Here is a 19,851-nt window from a genome sequence, read left to right on the forward strand (position 1 = left end):
GTCGCGGCAGAAGAAGCTCGAGAAACGTAAACTGAACGTGCCCCGAAGCGAGAGAAAACGGACGGAGGCGCGAGAAGGTGGTAGGAAAACGGAAATGGTCGTGGAAGCAGAGAGACGGGTTGAATTGCGGCGAGGGTACAGGCGAACCGCTGGACGAGCGCTGGAAGGCTTGAATGGGAGCAAGCGGAAGATAGAGTACGATGGCGGAAATGCCGCGAAGAAGGCAGAAGCAGGGCGGGGTCGGTGCGGATTAAGAGGAAAGTCTGCGAGAAGCCGCGCGCGATGTTTCCGCGGCGGGAGCGGCTTGTTTACCGCAGCCGCTATTAGCTCTCCGTCCATCGGAGCTCTACGAGCCGCGGCGAGCGGCAGTCCCGCGCCAGGCTAAAGACAGGGATATTGCTTCCCTTTGTGCGCGAACACCGTTTCCTTCGTTTATTTATCTTTGTCTGCCAGCCGCCGGCAACGCTCGCCTCCGCGCCGAGGATTCTTTTCCCTCCCGGTCCTGCTCCATTATTCCTCTGTAGGACAGTTTACGTTAGAGACGGACCTGCGCTTTGAAAGCCCCGGCGGTTCTGACTTCGTCATCGTCGCTATCCGAGAATACACTGTTCCACCTTGATTTTTTTTCGCGTTTGCAAGCGCGCACTCTGTATTCCCGGCTCAAGCTATCGTGTGTAAAACACTGTTTACCGGCGCACAGCTGTTTTGAACGAATACTAAATATTACGACATCGGCAAACACAGAGAAGAGAGATTGGAGTTTCCAAGGATGTTTGATATCTCCAAAAAAAAAAAAAAAAAAAAAAAGAATTTTTCGAAAATTATTCCATCATTCCTTTCAGATTTTGTTTACGAATTTCTATCGCATTTAACACGCTCGCGCGACGATTCGATATCTCTCGTAGACAGTGAAATTTCGGTAGCGCGAAACTAGCGAAATGCTAATAACCATAAATCGCGTCGCGGAAGAAACGGAAATTAATCAGGTGGAGTGGTGAGACTTGGTATTATCAGCTTTCACATCAACGCCGTGGTTTTGCCTGGTCGAGAGAGGGCCGAGAGAGATCCCCGAAGTCCTCCCACCCCACCCGTTCGCCGACTTCGGATCGGTGGTCGGATCGTGTTGGCGGGGTTAGAATGGATTGTTGGCCTCGGGGGTGTAGGTGGCTACGTACGAATTGAGAAGGGGCGGGTTTCGCCTTCCTGCTCCCTCGTCCCGTCTGCCGTCTCTCTCTCTCGCGCTATCCGCTCTCCGCTCTTACCCCCGTCTACCTCGTAAAGTGATCGGGCGTTTATTCGCCACGCTGTCGGGGACAAAGTGGGCTGCGCTCCCTGTCGACTGCTGCTATTTGTCTTCCGACAAGGAAACCTAAAACTACGATCCTTTTTCGGCGCTACATGAACACTATGAAAGGTTAATGCGGATATGGCACACGATCGGGCACACCGTAGCGCGCTGTAGGACCGAATGTTCGCTCCCTGGATATTTTCAAGACGACGTCGCCTCACTCGGCCAATTTGTATATGTTTTTTCCGGAAACTCGATCGCGCGTACTTTATGTCGCGGGCCATCGCCGTTATTACATCGACTAATTTTCAGTGGTATCGACTTTTACGTCCAAATATATTACTATCGTAGTCGCGTCGTAAATATGCGGAAGGAGAATGCAATGCGTTCCGACGATCGAATGTGTTGGACGGGCGCGTCGCTCAATTTTTCGACACCGTTATTTCGCAACGCGCAGACCTAAAATCGACAGTTTCATTGTTTCGCAATGGAACCGAAGCGTCAAGCCGGAACCGCAGGCTCATCAACCTCGAGGGCAGACAAGGAGACAAACGAGGCACCACTAATTGCCGCTATCGCGCGGGTGCGATTCTTCACGAGCATTTATCACCGGAGGAAGTTTTGGGGTGTGCCTCCAGGCGAAAAGTTGAAAGAAGGGATCTGGAAGACGAAGCTCGCTGCCTTCTCGGGACTTCTTCGTCTTTCTTTCTCTCTCTCTCTCTCTCTTTTTCGAGAATGGCATCACGAGGAAGGTGGAGAAAAGATAGAAAGAGAGCGAGAGAGATAGACAGAGAGGGAGAACCCGGATTGGTATCGAAGCGATATATCTCGGGATTGGCTTCGCAGTGGCGGATAGTCTGCATCGAAGCAACGATAGGGGAAAGGGGTGCCACCTTGATAAACGAGCCCATAAATAACAGTAACGTCTCCACCGAAAACTCGGCCGGGTAAATGTATATCCAGAGCCAGCGGCAGCCAACGGCAGCGGCGGAACGGCAGCCAGCGGTTGAGGGAGTCGCAGACTCTTCGGGTGGTGGGGTAATTTAAGATCCTATTGAGATATTTATGGGATCATAAAGCGGAACTGGCTGCTTCTATCGCCGGCAGCCATGCGTGGAGCCGCGGTCCCGCGAGCCTCGGCAGTTTGTATCTTTGTTTATAACCGCCTTAGCTGCGAGCGCGCGCGCGCGCGCGCACGTCGTGTTTCACTTTATTTCGGTACGCTCGATCAAGTGAGTTGAGATCGTCGAGACGGTGCACCGGCGTGATTTATTATAGAAGACGAGTGGATCGCGCCCATCGACGTGATGCGCCGTTTCCACTTTGTTTTCAGCCATTAACATTTGAGTTGTGTACGCGCTCGCAGCAATTGGACAGTTGCATAGCGCTGCTACATTATTCCAGACGTTACATTAGTTTCCACGCGTTAAGTTGAGTAAAATATAGCGGAATCTGTTTACGTAGTAGTGTTAACGAGAAATCTGTACGCCGGGAGTGGAGAAATGTATCGACGTACGTCTTGGCTGCCCATTAATTGCATCCACTGACGCGCCATAATTTGTACGCGCGCTACCATATCGGACTCGCCGCGGCAACCGCGGTCGAGAGTTGTCATTTATTAGAGATATCTCGGATCGTGTTGAAAGAGAAGTTACAGCGTCATTCCGCGCGGTATGCGTATCGTGACGCGCGCGGTAAATCGAGCCGAGAAAAACGATCTTAGCAGCGTTGTGCTTCACGTCATTTCCATCGAACCGCTCGTGTAAGTCAAGATTGCAAAGTGCACGCCAACAGAATTTATTACAATGTGGTTAGCCTAGCTGCGTAGGTTGCGTCGGCATTAACCACCTCGCTCGCGCTCGCCTCTTTCTCTCTCTCTCTCTCTCTCTCTTTCTCTCTGTGTGCGAGCTCGGAAATGTATATTTGTATCACTGATTACACCCGTGCTGCCTGGTGGAATCGCCTATTCAGTAACGTATTAAAAGTCATTCGTTCTGCAATTCGCGGCAGTAACGAACGCGATAACATCAGGACGTGAGAAAAGTACTGCATAATTACTTGAAACTTATACCGCTAGAGAGCCGTTCACGATAATGTCAGTGTTTTCTACATATTCGAATGACGCTACATGTGAGAACATATATAAGAATGCGCATGGCATTATGAAATCACCGAGACATCGCGCCATAAAAAAGTATAAAAGCTACATCCTGCATTAAATCATGCGTTTATTACCGAGATCAACCATCAAATGTGCCGTACAACGGTTTATATTTACGCTGAGAGACCGACAATTGTATTAAGTCGTCTGAATATCGCGATATTATAGTGAAAAGTTTCTATACCTCGCTTTAAAGAAGAAAAAAAAAAAAAAAAAGATCTGTAATAGAAGTTGCTCAGCTGCAACTTTACAATACGTTCGTAGAATGCATTTACATCTCGCGCAAAAGAAAAGAGAGCGGAGTTTCGAATGAAGGGCGTCGAATCTCCGTCTTCTCTTCCATTACTGTTCGAAGGCGCCATGCCTATCGCGTCGAAACTCGAAGAGGAGCCGAAGAGAGCGCTTTATGGTGGTAAAGAGTGTTTGTCCGTGTGGGCTTCGTGTTGGTAACGAGCGGATTATACTCCTGGCGCGGTATCAGATGGTCCCGTACCTGGTTCCATGGTTGTTAATTAGGATGGATGCCCACGCCTTGGGCGACTTTTACGAGCGGATACGGCGCGAACCGAAATAGCGCATCCAACGTTAACGCGTTCCTACCTTCCTTCGGCGAACTGCCGTAAGCATCTCGATAAGAAGGAAATACTAAAAAGAACGCGGCGAGGGGTCTATTTAGAATTATTTAGATGAGTTCCGAAAATCAGATATCGCGCCGTAAAGGCGATTGTGAAACGGAGATGTTTACAATCTTGCGTGAATTGATGTAGCATCGAATTTATTACGGTATCTGTCGCGTCTATCTAGTTTCTGCGGACCGCTTCTCAAAACAATGTTGTCCGCGGAAAAGAATCGCGCGTGAGATATTCCGCCGTAAAAAATTTTTAATTTACTATCGCAAAATTATTGATCAACGACGATCGATGTAAAGGGGATTTTCATTTTATTTAATGTTGCATTTTTTACAATTGCAATTCTCTCTCTTTTTTTTTTTTTTTTTTTTGTAAAATAATACGGTGCTTCTCTAATTGATTCGCTTGTGAGAGTGTATTTCCGTGTAACGTTGCCAGAAAAGTTAGTGGAAGCCGCACATTTCGTGACCTGACGAAATACGTCGCGGATAAATAAGATGCATCGCTCTGTACGCGAGCCGTTGCATTGGAGCACGCATAAAGGAAGATCAATGCGACGGCATTGTCGGGCAGGGGATATATACGAGGGATTTTCGCGAATCGCGAGTCGCGGAGGTACGAGGTAACGCGGCAGTAAATCAGCATCAATCGTAATTTTTAATCCTTCGGCAGATCGACGAGTCGATTCCATTCGACGAGGACCAAAGAGTAACGAGCGAGACGGTATCCTCCGCTACGGAAGCGCGTTGCTTGCCTGTAATAAATCAACTGCGCTATTCTGATTTCTGTTGGCAGTAACAGTTAGTAGCTGCTGCCCGCCCGAGGCACTTATTCCGATTATCGACCATGTCAGAAGAAACTTTTTCTCAATTAAAGAACGACCAATTTCCTCGCTTCGAAGTGAATTCTTAAAATCGACGCGTCGATTTTATCTCGCTTCGATCTCCAATACATCGATTTTTATAACCGTGCCGTCAATTCGACACGCCAATAATTTTTTCTAATACGTATCAATGGGCGAAAATATATCCTTTCCTATGCGAATAGTCCGATTGAAAACGCGGTGCTAGCTTTCTACCGTGGACGAATATTTTTTCGTCGGTCCGTTGGGCGACTTGGCCGGAGTTAAATCGCACGGAAGATCGACGAGGCTGCGAGAGTAACGAACGAGGCGATACCAGGCGTATCCCTCGAATGAAATCGCGCCGGCTGTCCGTAGTAAATCAACTGTCCTATTCCAATCTTTGTTCGCGGTGCTAGCAACAGCCAACGGCTGCCGCCTGCCCGCGGCCGTTTGGCTCTATCTATCGGTGCGGGAGAGAAGTAATCTGGTGAGTCGTAAAACGTGTCAGAATGTCCAACAAACACCTACTCATTAGCCCAGGTAGGCCGGACCGTGGCAGGCGGGATTGCACAAGCACGCATTAACTCCGTGTGGGTAAGTTATGGTTCGGGGAGAGCATAATTCACCTGCAGCCAAGAAAGTGTGGGTTTATACGTCTCTCGGACCTGTTCGTGTGAGGGCCCTGGCTCCTCGTTATTTTATCGGGTGCCGGCCGCCTCCAGAGTCGGCCGGCTAATTGAAATCCACGTTCTTAAATTCGGGAAAACTGCCGCGCGGCACTGACAAGTCGATCCGCGCCGGCGAGTAACTTATCGCTCGCCTCGCGCGCCGCGACGTCGCATTGTGCCCGGTAGCGGAGAGCCTCGGAGTCGACGCGCGATGGAAAATCACTTTCTCAATTTGCCTCCCAAACGACTCTCTTGGCAATAAGAAGAGACGCGGAGAGACTCGTCAAGATTACCGCAAAATTTATTCCATTTTCTATCTATAAAGTCTGTTGAAATTGCAAAATCGCTGTAAATCACTTTGATAATTCGATTGGACGCCGCGTCGAGCACCCCGCGCGCTCGGTCGTGTTCGAAGAAACGACAGATTTGCGTACGTGTATGGCCGATAGATCAGCTGGAAAGGAGCAACGATCACTGTTGGATCGGTATCCAACAGGTACATGCGTGTCTCTCGTGAGGGTCTCTCACCGGGGTATACCGCGATGTGTTCCTATACCCAAGTTGCATTTCCACACGCGGCCGACGCGCTCGTACGTACGCGCGGCGCGTGTGTGTAGGCGAAGCCATGCAGGAAGCTGCAACAGCCACGATGGCGCACCCGCCTCGTACGAGAAGCCAGATAGACATCTTCGCCAACTCTCCCGCCGCCGTCTAACTAATTGGCTACTGAATTACTGGGCGACATGACCAGTTATTGCTTCGTACCTCACCTCGGCCGGGTATATCGGATCCTGGATCTTGCGGTTCGAGAAGTGCGGAGCCCGTATAATTCCCCTCTATCTTGCGCGCTCTCCCCTCGCATTAATGACGACTCGTAATACAGCGTTGATCGCGAAATCTCCATCCGTAATGGGCCGTCCGTGCTCGTCCCCTTTTGATGCGTCATACATATTTATCCAGACGGGGTATACATTTGCGCGGATTTATGGCTTTCTCGTAGTTCATTCCGCGTGACATTCTGCGATATTCGAAATTGCGGCACGTCGTAAAAGCCATGACGGATTCTCAGAAACGCGCATATCACAACGGATGAATTAATGGCGGTATCGTCACCGCTCATTCGCGATCGCCGAAAGAGAATGTATGGCGCGTGCAATTTGGTAAAACGTTCAGCAAGATTTCTTCTTTCACATTCGCGAAACGGGCGGGCGAAATATATTTGAAGCGCGGTCGATGAGGAATGGGAGTTGTAGGAGATCTATCAGTGCCCGGGCGAGACGCAGACTCGTTGTCTCCTATGCGAGTGTTTCCGTGCAGCAGCGCGAGTTAAGGTACCGGTACAAACCCGAGGTACCTCCGGGTGATATACGACTTTGTGGGCGCTCGCGCGATACGCCGGCACTAAAAGGCTTAACGAGCATCTTCGTACGCTACGGCAGTCCAGAGTAAACAGGACGTGGCTTATCTTGTCACGAAAAATCTGCGGAGGAAGGCTTCCGCAGGCTGACTCTTATTTTCCTTCCCCCATTTTTTTCGCTCCGTCTTTTTTCATAATGCCACGGCAAACACGCGCGCGACGAACGGTCACGTTGGGGGGTTCAGCCTATTTTGAATTTTTTTTTTTTTTTTTTTTCCTACCGATAAAAATGGCCACGGCCGCGTTAATGGTTATGAGATCTTAATGTGTGTGCTCAACGTTCATCACGAGTCCGCGCGGGATATGTAATATTCTTTGATTTTATCTCACCTTTCGTACGCTCTCGCTGTGCATTTGGAGTTTTCACCCGCGCGTTTCCTTTATTATAACAATTTTTATTAAAGAGCGCGGAATATTCATCGATGTGAAACTTGACGGATTCTGACTCACGCGTACACGGTAGGCCCTTTCCTACGTTAAAACGATACGTGGCAGGTCGGAATATGACTCGGCTGTTCGATGACGCCGATAGCGGAGACGGCGGCGGCGGCGAAGCACTTATTTATTGCGGCTCCAATTAACATTCAGATCATTACTTTGCCACCTCTCACGTTTCACCCACTCTATCGCGCCGTAATTATGAATCTTTACAGGAAATTATTAACTCGAGCGCTTCATTATCTCCTAATGAAGCAACACGTATCGAGCCGAGCGCTGATGGAGACGTCGTTCGGCTAATTGCCGCTTTGCCTTGTGTGTCAGGCGCAGGAGCGCCAGTGTCTCGGCATTTCGTGTTACGCCCGGTACCTAACGTCGTATCGCGGGATCGAAGAACGAATGATTTTCGAGCTACGTGTTTATGTATTACGAAAAAGAAAAAAAAAAGGAGAGGAAAGATATACGTCCGTAATTGGAAGACGCCGTGAAAGGATTAAAATTTCAGCGTGAGTTAAAGCGTGACGCAAGGCTGTTTCTCACGCGAGCCCGCGACTCATTAATGCTTCTATAAATTACTTTGGAAAGTCGCGAGAGGCGCGAGACAAGAGCGTATGTGCCGAAAGAAGTGTTTAAACCAAGTTTCCGCCGGGTGCGTGTAAATTATTAGTCGAGAAAATATAACGGCGTACATATGTTGCCTTCTTGTAACATTGTACTCGTGTATACGCGCGTAGTAAATTGTGCGGTAAATAGTATGTAACGGCGCGCAGTAAATTGCCACGGCCATATAATACTGCATTCGACACTCACACAAATTTCTCTTTCGCCCACTCGTGGAAATGTCGATACCAGTAGGATGCTTACGTCATGGCGCGAAAGTAAATTACATTAAAAATTTTGCACGCCCGCCGGGCTCTCCGTTTCAACAGCCCCGGCAAATAGTTACCGCGGCTTCCATTTTGTCGATGTTGTCGATTTCAATTGCAAATATCAAGTGCCACTTTTTTTATCACCGCGAGCCCGCACTGCAAATTACGCAATATCCCTCTTGAGCGTGGATGCATTTCAGTTTTCAGGCATTTCACCGTGCGATCAATATGGTTTTTATATATCGTTCTCCTCACGTTCGCGCATTCCTCTTTCATTCCGCGGAATCTGCGCGACTTAAGATTTTGCAGACTTACTTTCTCGGCGTAGCATTTATTCCGTGATAAAATTATTGCAAGCACAGAACTACTAGCACAAAGTTACCGGCGACTTGCCACCGCCGAGTGTGTCATTAAGTTCTACAATCGGTAGTCGCGCGATATAATCACGATAAACATTTATTCTTACACACGTCTTATATTTTCAATATACACGTACGATATTCATCTATCCTTGAATTCAACGATATCCTCGGACGGGCAATCTTTTACGATTTCGCTTACGGCTCGCATCTGACGGGGCAGCATCTCGTCTAAAAGATAATGGCTGCTATTATCGGAATATTAATTCGCTTTAAAACGTCGCGGCACTCGAACGGTAGCGTCGAGGCGCGAAGCGCGGGCGCGCCGGGGTACGAAATGGCAACCACTGTCGCAGCCACCTGTGCGTCAAGCTTGGGTGTATCCATGTTATAAATCCGGCAGATAATGACGACATGTTTATACTCTTCATTTGTATGCTAGGCGAGGAACTGTTCCTGGCCGCACACCGAAGCCAGTCTGACTGCTCGAATGCTCGGCTCTCTTGTCCCGCAGTGGCGTAGCTACATTCGTGCGTACTAGCTCTCCGCCGTTCAACGAAAATTTATGTATCCTCGGCTGTGTACGATGCATTACAGTTATTCTCACGTAGCCAAGCGTCTCGCTGTGCATCGCCGCGACGATGAGATCGGATGCCGCTAAGACGTTTCGAATGGAGCCATTTGTATGGGTGACATCTTGGGCATCTTTTTTTTTCTTTGGTAAAGATTCGTTATGCTAATGTTATATCCTAGTTATACCTCAGTTATATCATAAATCTATCGTTATGCCGTGTTGACGCGTCACGAAGGCAAATGGATGAATATCTCTTTCGGCTAGCGGCTTCATCTTTTATAGCACTTGACAGATCAATTGCCTGAATCATTCTAGAGATTTTTTTAAAATAGCTACTGCGACTTATTAATAATGTTTTTTTTTTAATATCTGAAAAATAGCCTTCTGTAAATTAGTCAACATATTTTTCGGTTACAATAATCGAAAGCATTTCACGGAAAAAAATTGATAATAATTTATCATCTTGAATAAACGTTGTCGGCAGGCATATTTCACGGGTAAAAAGAAATCGACCCTTAAAAGCGCGCAAGAAATTGTTTCCAGCTAATCGTAGTTTATAAATCTCGAAGGCGGGGATCAGCGGGGCGAGCCGAAAACGCGGAGCCGCGTTCTCGATTCCACCTCAGCCGCAGCCAAAACCGCAGCCGGCGCGCGCGGTATCAGCGCGCGCGGGGGGAGAGGAAGAGGCTATTTTTTTCCACACACAGCACTGGCGACCATAAAGCACGAGATTCGTGCCTCGGCGTAAAATAGCTTTATTATACAAAATACATGCAAATTATCTTATTTATGGTTATGGCCGCTAATTATATTGCGTGCTTATACACAAAATGTCAACGTGGCCGGAGCCGCGGCGCGGACGCGTAATACGTTTGACTTTTTACGAGGCAGCTGGATGCTTCGTATATACGTCGGGCAGCGAAGGAGGGGGGGCTTATATACGTAACGTATACATTTACACGCTTAACGATCGCAAAATACCGACAGTTACGCTCGCTACGTATCGCAATATGCGAACGTTACTAGGAACAATATTGCTGGAGGAAAGAGAGAGAGAGAGAGAGAGAGAGAGAGAGAGAGAGAGAGAGAGAGAGAGAACGCATAAATGAAGGCCAGACGTGCGAGTAATGGCGCATCGTTCGAAAATTGAATGTGAGTAACGAGTAGCTAGTAAATAATAATGATTAATAACTCAAATCTCCCTACTGGCTTATCTGCAGAATATTATTGTTTACGTAGATTTTTTTATTATGAATTGGCTTTTATACTGCTACTCATTTCGTCAATATATTATATCTACCTAGTATGTAAATAACATATTTTGTATTTCATTTCACATTGTCACATATATTACACCATTTTCGTGCAGAGCATACACTTGAGGTATAAATTATTTATCATGCCAGTAAGAATTCATTACAAAATTTATATATTGTAGTTTCTTCAAGAATACCGACGATATGTTACGTTGTCACATTATAATTGAGTTGGTCATTTAATATTTCAGAAATAAAAGGTATTGATAAAACAGTTTTTAAAAATAAGCATTTTTTAGTCTCGATTTTCAGTCCGGCTATATTTTATTTTTATTTTATTTTAAATTTTCGAAATATAAATTTACACGATTTCAAGGATCTATTAATAAATATCTAGGATTGAGGTCTCTCGCAAATAAATGCAAAATACTATTTAGCATAAAGTCATATTATAAAGTTTTCGAGAGATATTGCATAATTTCACGAAAGGCACCACTTATTTATGAAACTACTTACATTTATATTTTACGTTCGGGGAAAAACATTTATCAAATGCATTATTGCGGCCACATGGATGTTGCAACGATTAAGAGAGAGGAAAAAGAAGTTTTGAGAAGCGTTTAACTTCGTTATGAGTCGTAACATATTTTCGGTGTTATTTAGTGGCCGGCGAATAAATTTCATACTCTATGATTCATTATCTGAAATGAATGCTATTAATAGTTCCAGTTCCTTACGTATTCTCTTAAGTATCGGCTCGATGCAAATATGCTTTCGTAACTTGAGGCGAACCACTGTACAGTCACACGATTACTTATGTCTATATTTTATCTTTGCCACGTGCATAGACATTTATCAAATCTATCATTGATAAGCGCCGCGAATAAGTCGCAACCATTGAAGGAGAAAAAAACGTGAGATCCGACAACTTATGCCATTATCTTCGATCCTGAATCTCTTTCTCTCTCTCTCTCTCTCTCCTACTCACTGGTGCCTCAGCGCAATTAATAACTCCGTCACGTCGTAATTACATATTCAGACACGCAACAGTGCTTAAGTTAAGAGGTTTTTCTAATTCGAGCGCCGCCGTATAAATTATAAATAGATGATTGTCGCGCAGCTTGAATTTACCTTCACGGAAAACGCGATCTTTTCTCGAGATCGTGATAAGAATCGCGTTAAGACTATGTGTAAACAGATATCTTTTTCAGAGTAGGAATTGCCATTCACAGTGTACAGTTGATTAATAATTGTGCATTGAAAGCGAACGTCGTTTCTTCATCGTTCTCGCTATTCACTTAATAGTTGCTTTTAATCAAATTATATTGCACACGGAATTTATGTGCAATGAGAATAATCAGATAACAAATATGTAAAAAAAAGTTTATTCCCGCAATAAATTACGATGTAAACATCTTTTATCGTCCGATAATCGACGCGCTGCGAGTCAAGGCTTACTTTACGAGCGAAAACTTTATATTTTCGTATCTTCGCCATTGCGATCAGACGCCATTGTCAATATTCTGGTCTTGCAATTTTCATGCGGAGTACGGGGCATATCGGCGGCCGTTTAACGCACCTAAACACGCGAATAAAGATAAAGCGGGTTCGAAAATAAATATGACCGAGGACCGAAAGTGCATTCCGGTCTTCGAATACAAAATGACATTCGTATCTAAACGACGCCCGCGACCCGCCTGGTGGAAACCAGTATCCGATTTTCGATGCGCCCGCACGGAGAGAGCGCGGTCGTGCATTCGAAATGCACGAAATAATACGTCTACCAGCATCGACTCTTAAAATATACGAACCGGCAGGCCGCTGGCCGTTGTTGGATCGCGGCCGAATAGGTTAGCGTGACAAGACCGCCTGCGAAATTTACAATATACTACTCCACCCCTCCCCCCTCCCCTCCCCCAGTGGCGCTGTTACGAAAAATGCAGACGAAATATTTCGCGGAGATTCGATTGCACGATCTGCTGACATTTTCATCGATGTCCCTCGCAAATTCGGCATTTATTTACGAGCGACATTTTGGCGTGCAATATTGTCGGCTAAAAATCTCAAATCCAAAAAAATGTGTATCGATTATTTTTATTATATTATCATCAGTGTCATGAGTGATTGACGTTCTTTTGGATTTTTTATAATTTCTAGTCTGACAACATTGTGTAAAAATGTTTTCGGAAAAGTGTATATTTAACTTAAATGGTATATAAATTGTGCAGCTAATTCCACGCCACTGCAAACGTGTTATTCTGTTTCTACGGGTTGTCTGCAACGTGAATTAAATAAAACGATTAGGACGGACAATTCCCCGGTCACGTGTTTCTGTTTCCTTTTAAATGATTTGAAAAAATAAAGTGGTCCGGCCACAATAATTGTGAGCTCGCCGCGTCTCTCGCGGAGCTATTTAAACCCTGCGTCGGTTCGCAGGTCACAAAGCAGTTTCCAACTGTCGTTCGTGCCGTTTCTCAGCGTTCCACGCCGAGTGAGTGAAGTCTCGAGCGAAATGGAGCGTACCGCTGTTTCGCTCATTTTTCTCATCGCGCTGGGCACCGGGCAAATACTTCGATTACCATCCTCTTACAAGAACGGCGTCAAGTGGGAATTCGGCACCAATGTCTTTCGCGACGACACACTGGCCCGCTCTTCCGTTGCTCGCGGTCCAGTTGCACCGATTGTTTACGAGAAGGAGCCGGTCGCGCCGATAGCGAGAAAGGAGCCAGCTGTAGCGACGGTTTACAAGAAGCTACCCGCGGTGCCGGATGTCTACACGAAGAAGTCCGTCGTCCCGACTGTTTATCAGAAGGAACCCATTGTACAGAGCGCTCGCAAGCGGCAATCGGCAGTAGTGCCGGCCGTCTTCGAGACGCAGCCAGGAGCGTTGAATATTTACAAGAGCCAACCCGTCGTGCGGAACGTTTACAGCCAACGGCCTCCGGTGTCAACTGTTCACAAAACGTATCCAGTCGTATCGAACATTTACAAGAGCCAGCCGATCAGACCAACCGTACACCATCAGGATCACCGTTACTTCCTGGTTCCCAAAGTGCCGGTCGGCGCGCAGAAAAGGACGGAGCATCACGTATGGAATCAGTACAATCCTCATCGCTCGTTTGGCAACGCGCATGCTTCGCGCAACTAGCAGCCTACTTTCCTCAAGAATATGATTACTCCAAATATCTTTGAAGAACTTGCGAGATTTATGAGAAGGATAAAACTTGTAACAATTCACGCACTAAATAAATAACATTGCAAAAATAATTCACGACGCAAAATATTATTTAATTAGTTTTCTAGAATTTTGATCTCTCTGAATTAACTGTACGATGATTAGCGATAACACGCGAGACGAATAATATTATAGAATGCATGTTTGCGCAGTCGATTGAACTAATTAGTAGAAAAAGAGCAGAAGTCTTATTCTTAATTTTCATTCGGCTCTCGCAATGTTTGCGAGATCGCGTTATCGTTAGGAAGCATCTCGCTATTTTTTATTTTTTCTCCCTTTGAGACACGTAATTCTTTATTATAATAATTTTTTTTTTATAACAACGGCTTGTTTGCGCTTCGCGTGATAACCGAGCGTACTATTGGATTTAACTGAACGCGCCAGAAAAATCTCCGAGATTCAACCGGCGAACCCCTTGTCCTCGGCCAAGCCTGACGATAATCGGGCCGTTGCGGCGTGTCGCAGCCCGAAAGAGGATCACAATGGAGTTAATTAAACATCTCAATAGCAGACGCCCGCCCGAGGGTGATTAGGCGTGCTGCGGCGTGGCGCGGCGCACACGGACGCCGCCGACGGCTATTGTACCCCTTCCTCCACCCTCCTTCCCTCCAAATGGAGAGAGCATCGAATCTCTCGGAGCGAGGAGCGCTGAAGAAGGACGGCCGGCTCTTGCGGAAGCAGGCAGCGAAAAGGAGACGGGAATAGCCGGAGAAGCTGCGGCAGCGACGACGACGGCGGCGGCGGCGGTGCGGATGACGCACGTGGTGGGACGGGGGAGAGAGAGACATGCCGGCGACACACAATGCAGGTGACAGCTCGCGCACCCCACAAGCCCTGTCTCATCTCTTTTGTTCCTGGCGTTTCGTCGGCTTTCTTCCCCGTGACGGCAAGACAACCGTGGTGCGCGCGCGGCACGGTGTGGCTCGGCTCGTCTCGTCTCGCCTCGTCTCGGCCTTGTGTGTCGCACTGAAATTGCTCAAATGGAAACGAGTGTGTCATCCTCACTACGTTCGCCTGTCACTCTTCCGCCTTCTCACTCCTTTACACGCTCCCTTCCTCGTTCTCTCCTTTCCGCCGTTTCCTCCCTCTCTCTCTTTCTGCCTATCAATTATCTATTTACCCTGCCGCGGCTTCTCGCTCACTTTAAGGCTCCAATATTTTACGAGCGGCTAACGTATATTAAATTTGCCCGGTGTGTCTTCGCGAGTCACGGCTAAAGCGCGGAAGAGATCGCGCTCGTGAGAGAAAGAAGAGGGAAGTCTCCTCCCCTTTTAAGCGCATCCCATGGGGGGGGGGGGAATAATAATGTATCATATTATTAATCGCGCACGCCGTAAGCGTGAGTAAATAACCGCGCATGGTAGCAGCGCGATCATGAGCTAAAAAGTGAAAAGCGCTGGCGCGAGTTAGTGTCCCCTCGCGATGAAAGATAGGACAAGGTGGAGAAGCGGCGAGAGAGCGCGAGATAAGAATCGCCCGAGCGAGCAACATTCGTTGCCGACGTGGTAGGTGGCGTGTCGGGTGAGGTGTAGGTGTCGTGATAAACACGCGTTACCTCAGGTTCTCTCCCGCGACGCCAGACAAACGGGAGGAAGTCTGGTTCCTTGACTTTTCCGTTTATGAAGTGAATGATGATGATTGCCAGTAATTATGACGGACGCGCTTCCGCTGTTTTTTTTTTTATACAATCTTAGCCGAGCCATCGCACTTTTTTCCCCTGTGCGAAGCGATATCTTTTATTGTCCGTGAATGTAAAAACGAGGAGCGCGTCGTGTTGAAGAAAACAGGCCTTAAAGATAATAAGAAAAAAAAAAAAAAAAAAAAAAGAAAAAAGAGAAATCGACGACGCAGCGACGTAAATAAAATCCTCGTGGAACGCTCGATTGTGATTTACGTTAGCTTCTCTCCGGCGCTAGTGATTTATCATCGTAAGCAAATTTACGATTACGGGAAAGAGAAGAAAAAAAGCGCGACGAAATCTTTATCGGCGGGTAATGCATCGCAGCTGCACACCTCAGGTTAGGTGTTTACCGTACCGCGGCGTGGAAAGTTGCGCGCGGAATTTATCCCGGCTTTCGGCCGCGCGCCGCCGTTGGAAACCTCGATATACTTGTACACGTGGTCTGTTAGACGCCAGTTAAAGACAAATGGGCGTTCTAACCCGTGGCGCGGCCGTTTAAATGGAAACCTGTAATTACGAGGCAGAGGAGAGATGTATCTTTCTTATCCGAGATGTGGCTGAAGGCTTACAAATTATAGTAAGCTGGAGATTGTCCCGATACACAAGGTAGGCGTTCGCGCCGTGGCCCTTATCTAATCGTTACGCTAATGTAGGAAGAGACGAATTGGTTTACTTTAACAATTCAGCCTTGGTTCAAGTGCATTCTCGTGCGACGCGAATTACTTTCAACATTTCACACTTTTCGTTTCGGCATTAGTGTTAATTTTTGTTAGAAAACAACTTTTGTTCAATTTTTTGACGATCGATCGATCGATCGACGTCAAGTTAGGCACGTTTGAAGGCGAATTTGAACAATTCGAATAATCACGATAAAACTTTGTTTTTCAGAATCGGGAGGACGGCATTCCAGATAAGCGTTCAATTCCGCTCGTCGGCGCAGAGATTCGTTGGCTTTTCGGTAAGTGATGAATCACCGCTGTCATACGCCAGGTGTCGTACATCAGGGCGAGAACGCGTTCCGCGTCGCCGCGGAACGGCGATGTCACGTCTACCGCGCGGAATCCGCTTTTACACACGTCCCGCCGAAGCAAATTACGCGGGATCTCACGAAGTGCCCGTGCGTTTTACGCTTCGACGGACATAATTCTCGAGATTTGCAATGGGGTGGAACTCTCTCACCGGCACTCTCAAACGCGCGACTATGCGCGCATGTATTATTTCCGCGTTGAAATACGTTGTGCACTCCGCTCGTCACATCGGCGCTGTTGTACGCGCGTATAATTATTTACTTTACCTAAACGCACATTAACACCTTTGATACGAGCGTGCTTTTGCGCTGCTGCGTGCGGCCGTTATTTATGCGGCTCTGCAAATCTGCGTTTAAATTCGTCGTTCTACGCGCGGTAAGTTAAATTCAGAATATCACAAAGTTAGTCTGCAAATCTTTAAATCGATTCAGTATTATTCACTAGAATTATCTCGTATCAATTTTCACCAAAATATCCTAATATCAGAACACTCGTCATTACGTTTAAATCCATTTCGCGGTATTCCGCGTGCAAAAATTATAAAAAGGCAGGGAGCACTGTATATCGTAAAAAAAAACAATTCCTATTTTGTAGAATGAAAAAATGTTTACAAAATCTATTAAGCGAGAAATAGATTTTCATCGACATTTAAAAATGCGACGCGATATTATTTTGTACGTCATAAGTTTAGAAGCTGCAAGTTCGCCAGTGCCAACTTCTCATTAAAATACGGGCTCTCGACGACACTGTGCATTATTGCCAGGTTAATGGTACGTCATGTACGGCCGCGTGTCATGATTTGGATCCGCGCGTTCTGTGTACATTATGTGCACCGCTTCTTGCCCCGCGCGTGCACACATACGTGTACGCAGATTATGCGGCGCGGCGGCCGCCTCTCTTGCACGGCTCGTCTCTCCTCATCAAAGACCGAGGTTGTGTCGACGCGTTGAGGATATTCGCGCGCACAACTCACCGTATAAACAAAATTTACCCATGGACAACGCACGTGCGTTTGTCATATTTCAAAAACCTACCCGCTCCGCTGTCCCCCCTCGGTCCCTGCGGCTGCGTCGACGGTAATTTCAGCGTTACATCGCACCGACTTTAAAGGCCCGCCGTGTAAAAAAACCTTCAACCTCTGCCCGCCACCGGCCCCTCCCCCTCGCGTCCCCGTCCGCCAAAAAAAACAGCTGTTAATGTCTGTTAGTCGAGAATATTTCGTTAGCCGCATCGCGCGATGCGAGATTGCGCGGCGAAATGGTGGAAGCATGATGTATATTGTACACATGTGTCGCAGGGAATGTGAAAACACGGGCGTCACGGTTTTTTCGTGATTCCAACGTTGTGCGCCACGTGAAATAATAAAAATGCTCTCCCACTTATTGCCTTTGAGCGAATTTCGCTGTCCTGACGGACTCGCCTCTCGTAAAATTGCGTGTTTTCCTTTTGAGCGCAGATTAAACAATTGATGTTACACGATAAATTACCTTTTTGCATTATCCGTTTTATTTCACCGACGCGGCAACGTTCGAAAATGTACTCTCCCATTTATCCAGTTCGTCGCGATATCATTTTGCCAGCTTTTACAGCCAAATTTCACGTCACTTTTCGCTTTTGTCCACTTAAGACTGAGAGATCGATTGAAATAGATACGCGTCCGCGTCCCTCCATTGAAAGTATCCTTATCGCGCGATACTAATGCCGTTATACACTCGAGGGCGACGTCGGTGCGGTGTACTTTCCGCGACGTGATTTCTCTCTCGGAATTTCGGAGGACTCTGTTGTAATCGGAGACGACGTCTCGTCTCCGGCACCGAGAGAAGTCGTTCTGGCATCTCGTCACTCGGCCGTCTGCTTTCAACACGACGCCCGTCTCTCATTCGATGCCAGACGTCGCCTCCCGCACACTCTCGGCCAATATGTCGACCCTCTACGCTCGCAAAGTTATCCGAACATGAAAACCAATCGTGACAGTCGATCCTAACTGTTTCGCGTTACTTTTCAAAAGAAAACCAGACGCGCGCACACACACACACACACACGTACGTACACAGATTGCGATGGGCAACATTAAAATCTCTGAAACAACCTGAATTTAATGAAAATTTGCCGGCAGTTTGACAAATTTATATCATATAAAAATTAACAATATTCATCAAACTTGTGCCGCATTACCTAACCTTCAAGTATTTAATTAAATCTTGTTTTCTAATTTTCTTATAAATTGAAATCAAGTTTACAAATAAATTTCGTTCAATCGTTCGACAACACATGTCGCACTTAAATTATTCGCTTTTTATGTAGATACAAAGGGAGTGTACTTCCGCTGACGCCGCGGCTCCACACGGCGAAAGACAGAAGTGCGAGCTGACTGTCGAAGCCGATGGCACCGCCAGGCAGGCGGATTCCGATACGAAACGTATCATCAGCCGTCCTATTTTAATAACACGATTTTAGAGAGCCGCCCCGCCCCCGTCGACGTTGTCATTACGTAGCCGTCCGGGGTGATTTCGTCCGAAATAATTAGCGGTCCCGGTAGTTGTCTCTCGGCGGCGGGAGGGTCGGGATATAACGGTAATGGCAGGGTGCCGGTCCTCCGATAATTTCAACTGTGCTCGGGGACGCGGGCGGGAGCGGTGCTGCACGACCGAGGAGGGAATTAGGCGTAGAGGCGACTCCGAACGACGACGACGGCGAAGACATGCTTCTCACATGCTAACCCCGGTAACGAGCCGAGGCGCCAGATAAGTAGAGGGCACCCCGCGCCGGCCTCCGGGAAATAAAATCAGGAGATTGCGGCTGCGGAGAGGCGCCCCTCCGCCCCACCGTCCTTAATGCCACCTAACGCGGGCTGATTTATCAAAGGCAGTGCCATTACCGTATCCGGAATGGCCGCTGTTCGGACGGACTTTGAGATATGTCCGATTATGGACGGGTGTTCCATAAATCGAAGAGCTCTGGGGATAACGCTCCGAGGGAACCGCTCGCTGTCTCTCTCTCTCTCTCGCCTCTCGCCTGTCGGCGCGGGTAAACGGACGTGCGTGTTTCGCCTGACTTTATGGTTCCGGAGTTATGTTAATGGCAGTGGTATTACCCGCTGCCGCGGCCGCGATGACGTTTTATTAAGCGGCAACGTTCGCGGAATCCGCCGGGTTCTCATGGAGATGTGCGAACTGACGTTTCATGAACTCGGGCGCGCTGAGGTGCCTGGAAATATCAGCTCTTCGGCTGAACTTTCTTTTTCAGTGCCACGCAGAGCGCTCGAATGTCTCTTGTTTGGAGGTTTTCATCTCGGATTTATCATTCCTTAAAATGTATTTCAATTCAGCGGCGTTTTGTTATTTCTCGCGCCGCCGCCGCGGCGGCTCGTTTATCGATTGATAGATCGTCTTCCGTACGTTCGC

At 47.3% G+C, this 19,851-nt stretch overlaps 2 protein-coding genes across 14 annotated transcripts in view; both read left to right on the forward strand.

The window, feature by feature from the left end:
- LOC105668686 (uncharacterized) overlaps window positions 1-19,851 on the forward strand; it is a 181,078-nt gene that overhangs the window by 64,196 nt on the left and 97,031 nt on the right. For 11 of the 13 annotated variants that reach the window (XR_010889502.1, XR_010889503.1, XR_010889498.1 and 8 more), the window contains exon 2: window positions 16,308-16,377. Coding sequence is in view for 5 of the 13 variants with exons in the window: in XM_067352649.1 (XP_067208750.1) it covers window positions 16,308-16,377 (70 nt within the window). In the remaining 8 variants the exon portion in view is untranslated. Of the gene's footprint in view, window positions 1-15,044; window positions 16,026-16,307; window positions 16,378-19,851 lie in introns of those variants that run through there. The other 2 variants (XR_001100149.2, XR_010889501.1) reach the window with 1 other exon arrangement.
- Window positions 1,932-13,770, forward strand: LOC105668683 (uncharacterized). The gene is made up of 2 exons (XM_067352645.1): window positions 1,932-3,050; window positions 12,940-13,770. The coding sequence occupies exons 1-2, from the start codon at window positions 2,962-2,964 to the stop codon at window positions 13,649-13,651; spliced, it is 801 nt and encodes a 266-aa protein (XP_067208746.1). The 5' UTR covers window positions 1,932-2,961; the 3' UTR covers window positions 13,652-13,770.

Source organism: Linepithema humile, chromosome 3 (genome assembly GCF_040581485.1).
Source record: "Linepithema humile isolate Giens D197 chromosome 3, Lhum_UNIL_v1.0, whole genome shotgun sequence".
NCBI lineage: Eukaryota > Metazoa > Arthropoda > Insecta > Hymenoptera > Formicidae > Linepithema > Linepithema humile.

Coding starts and splice junctions, on each gene's coding strand:
- LOC105668683 (XM_067352645.1), top strand. CDS start 2,962: ATGCGTATCGTGACGCGCGCGGTAAATCGAGCCGAGAAAAACGATCTT. Junction 3,051..12,939: donor ATTTCCATCGAACCGCTCGT/GTAAGTCAAGAT, acceptor GTCGGTTCGCAG/GTCACAAAGCAGTTTCCAAC.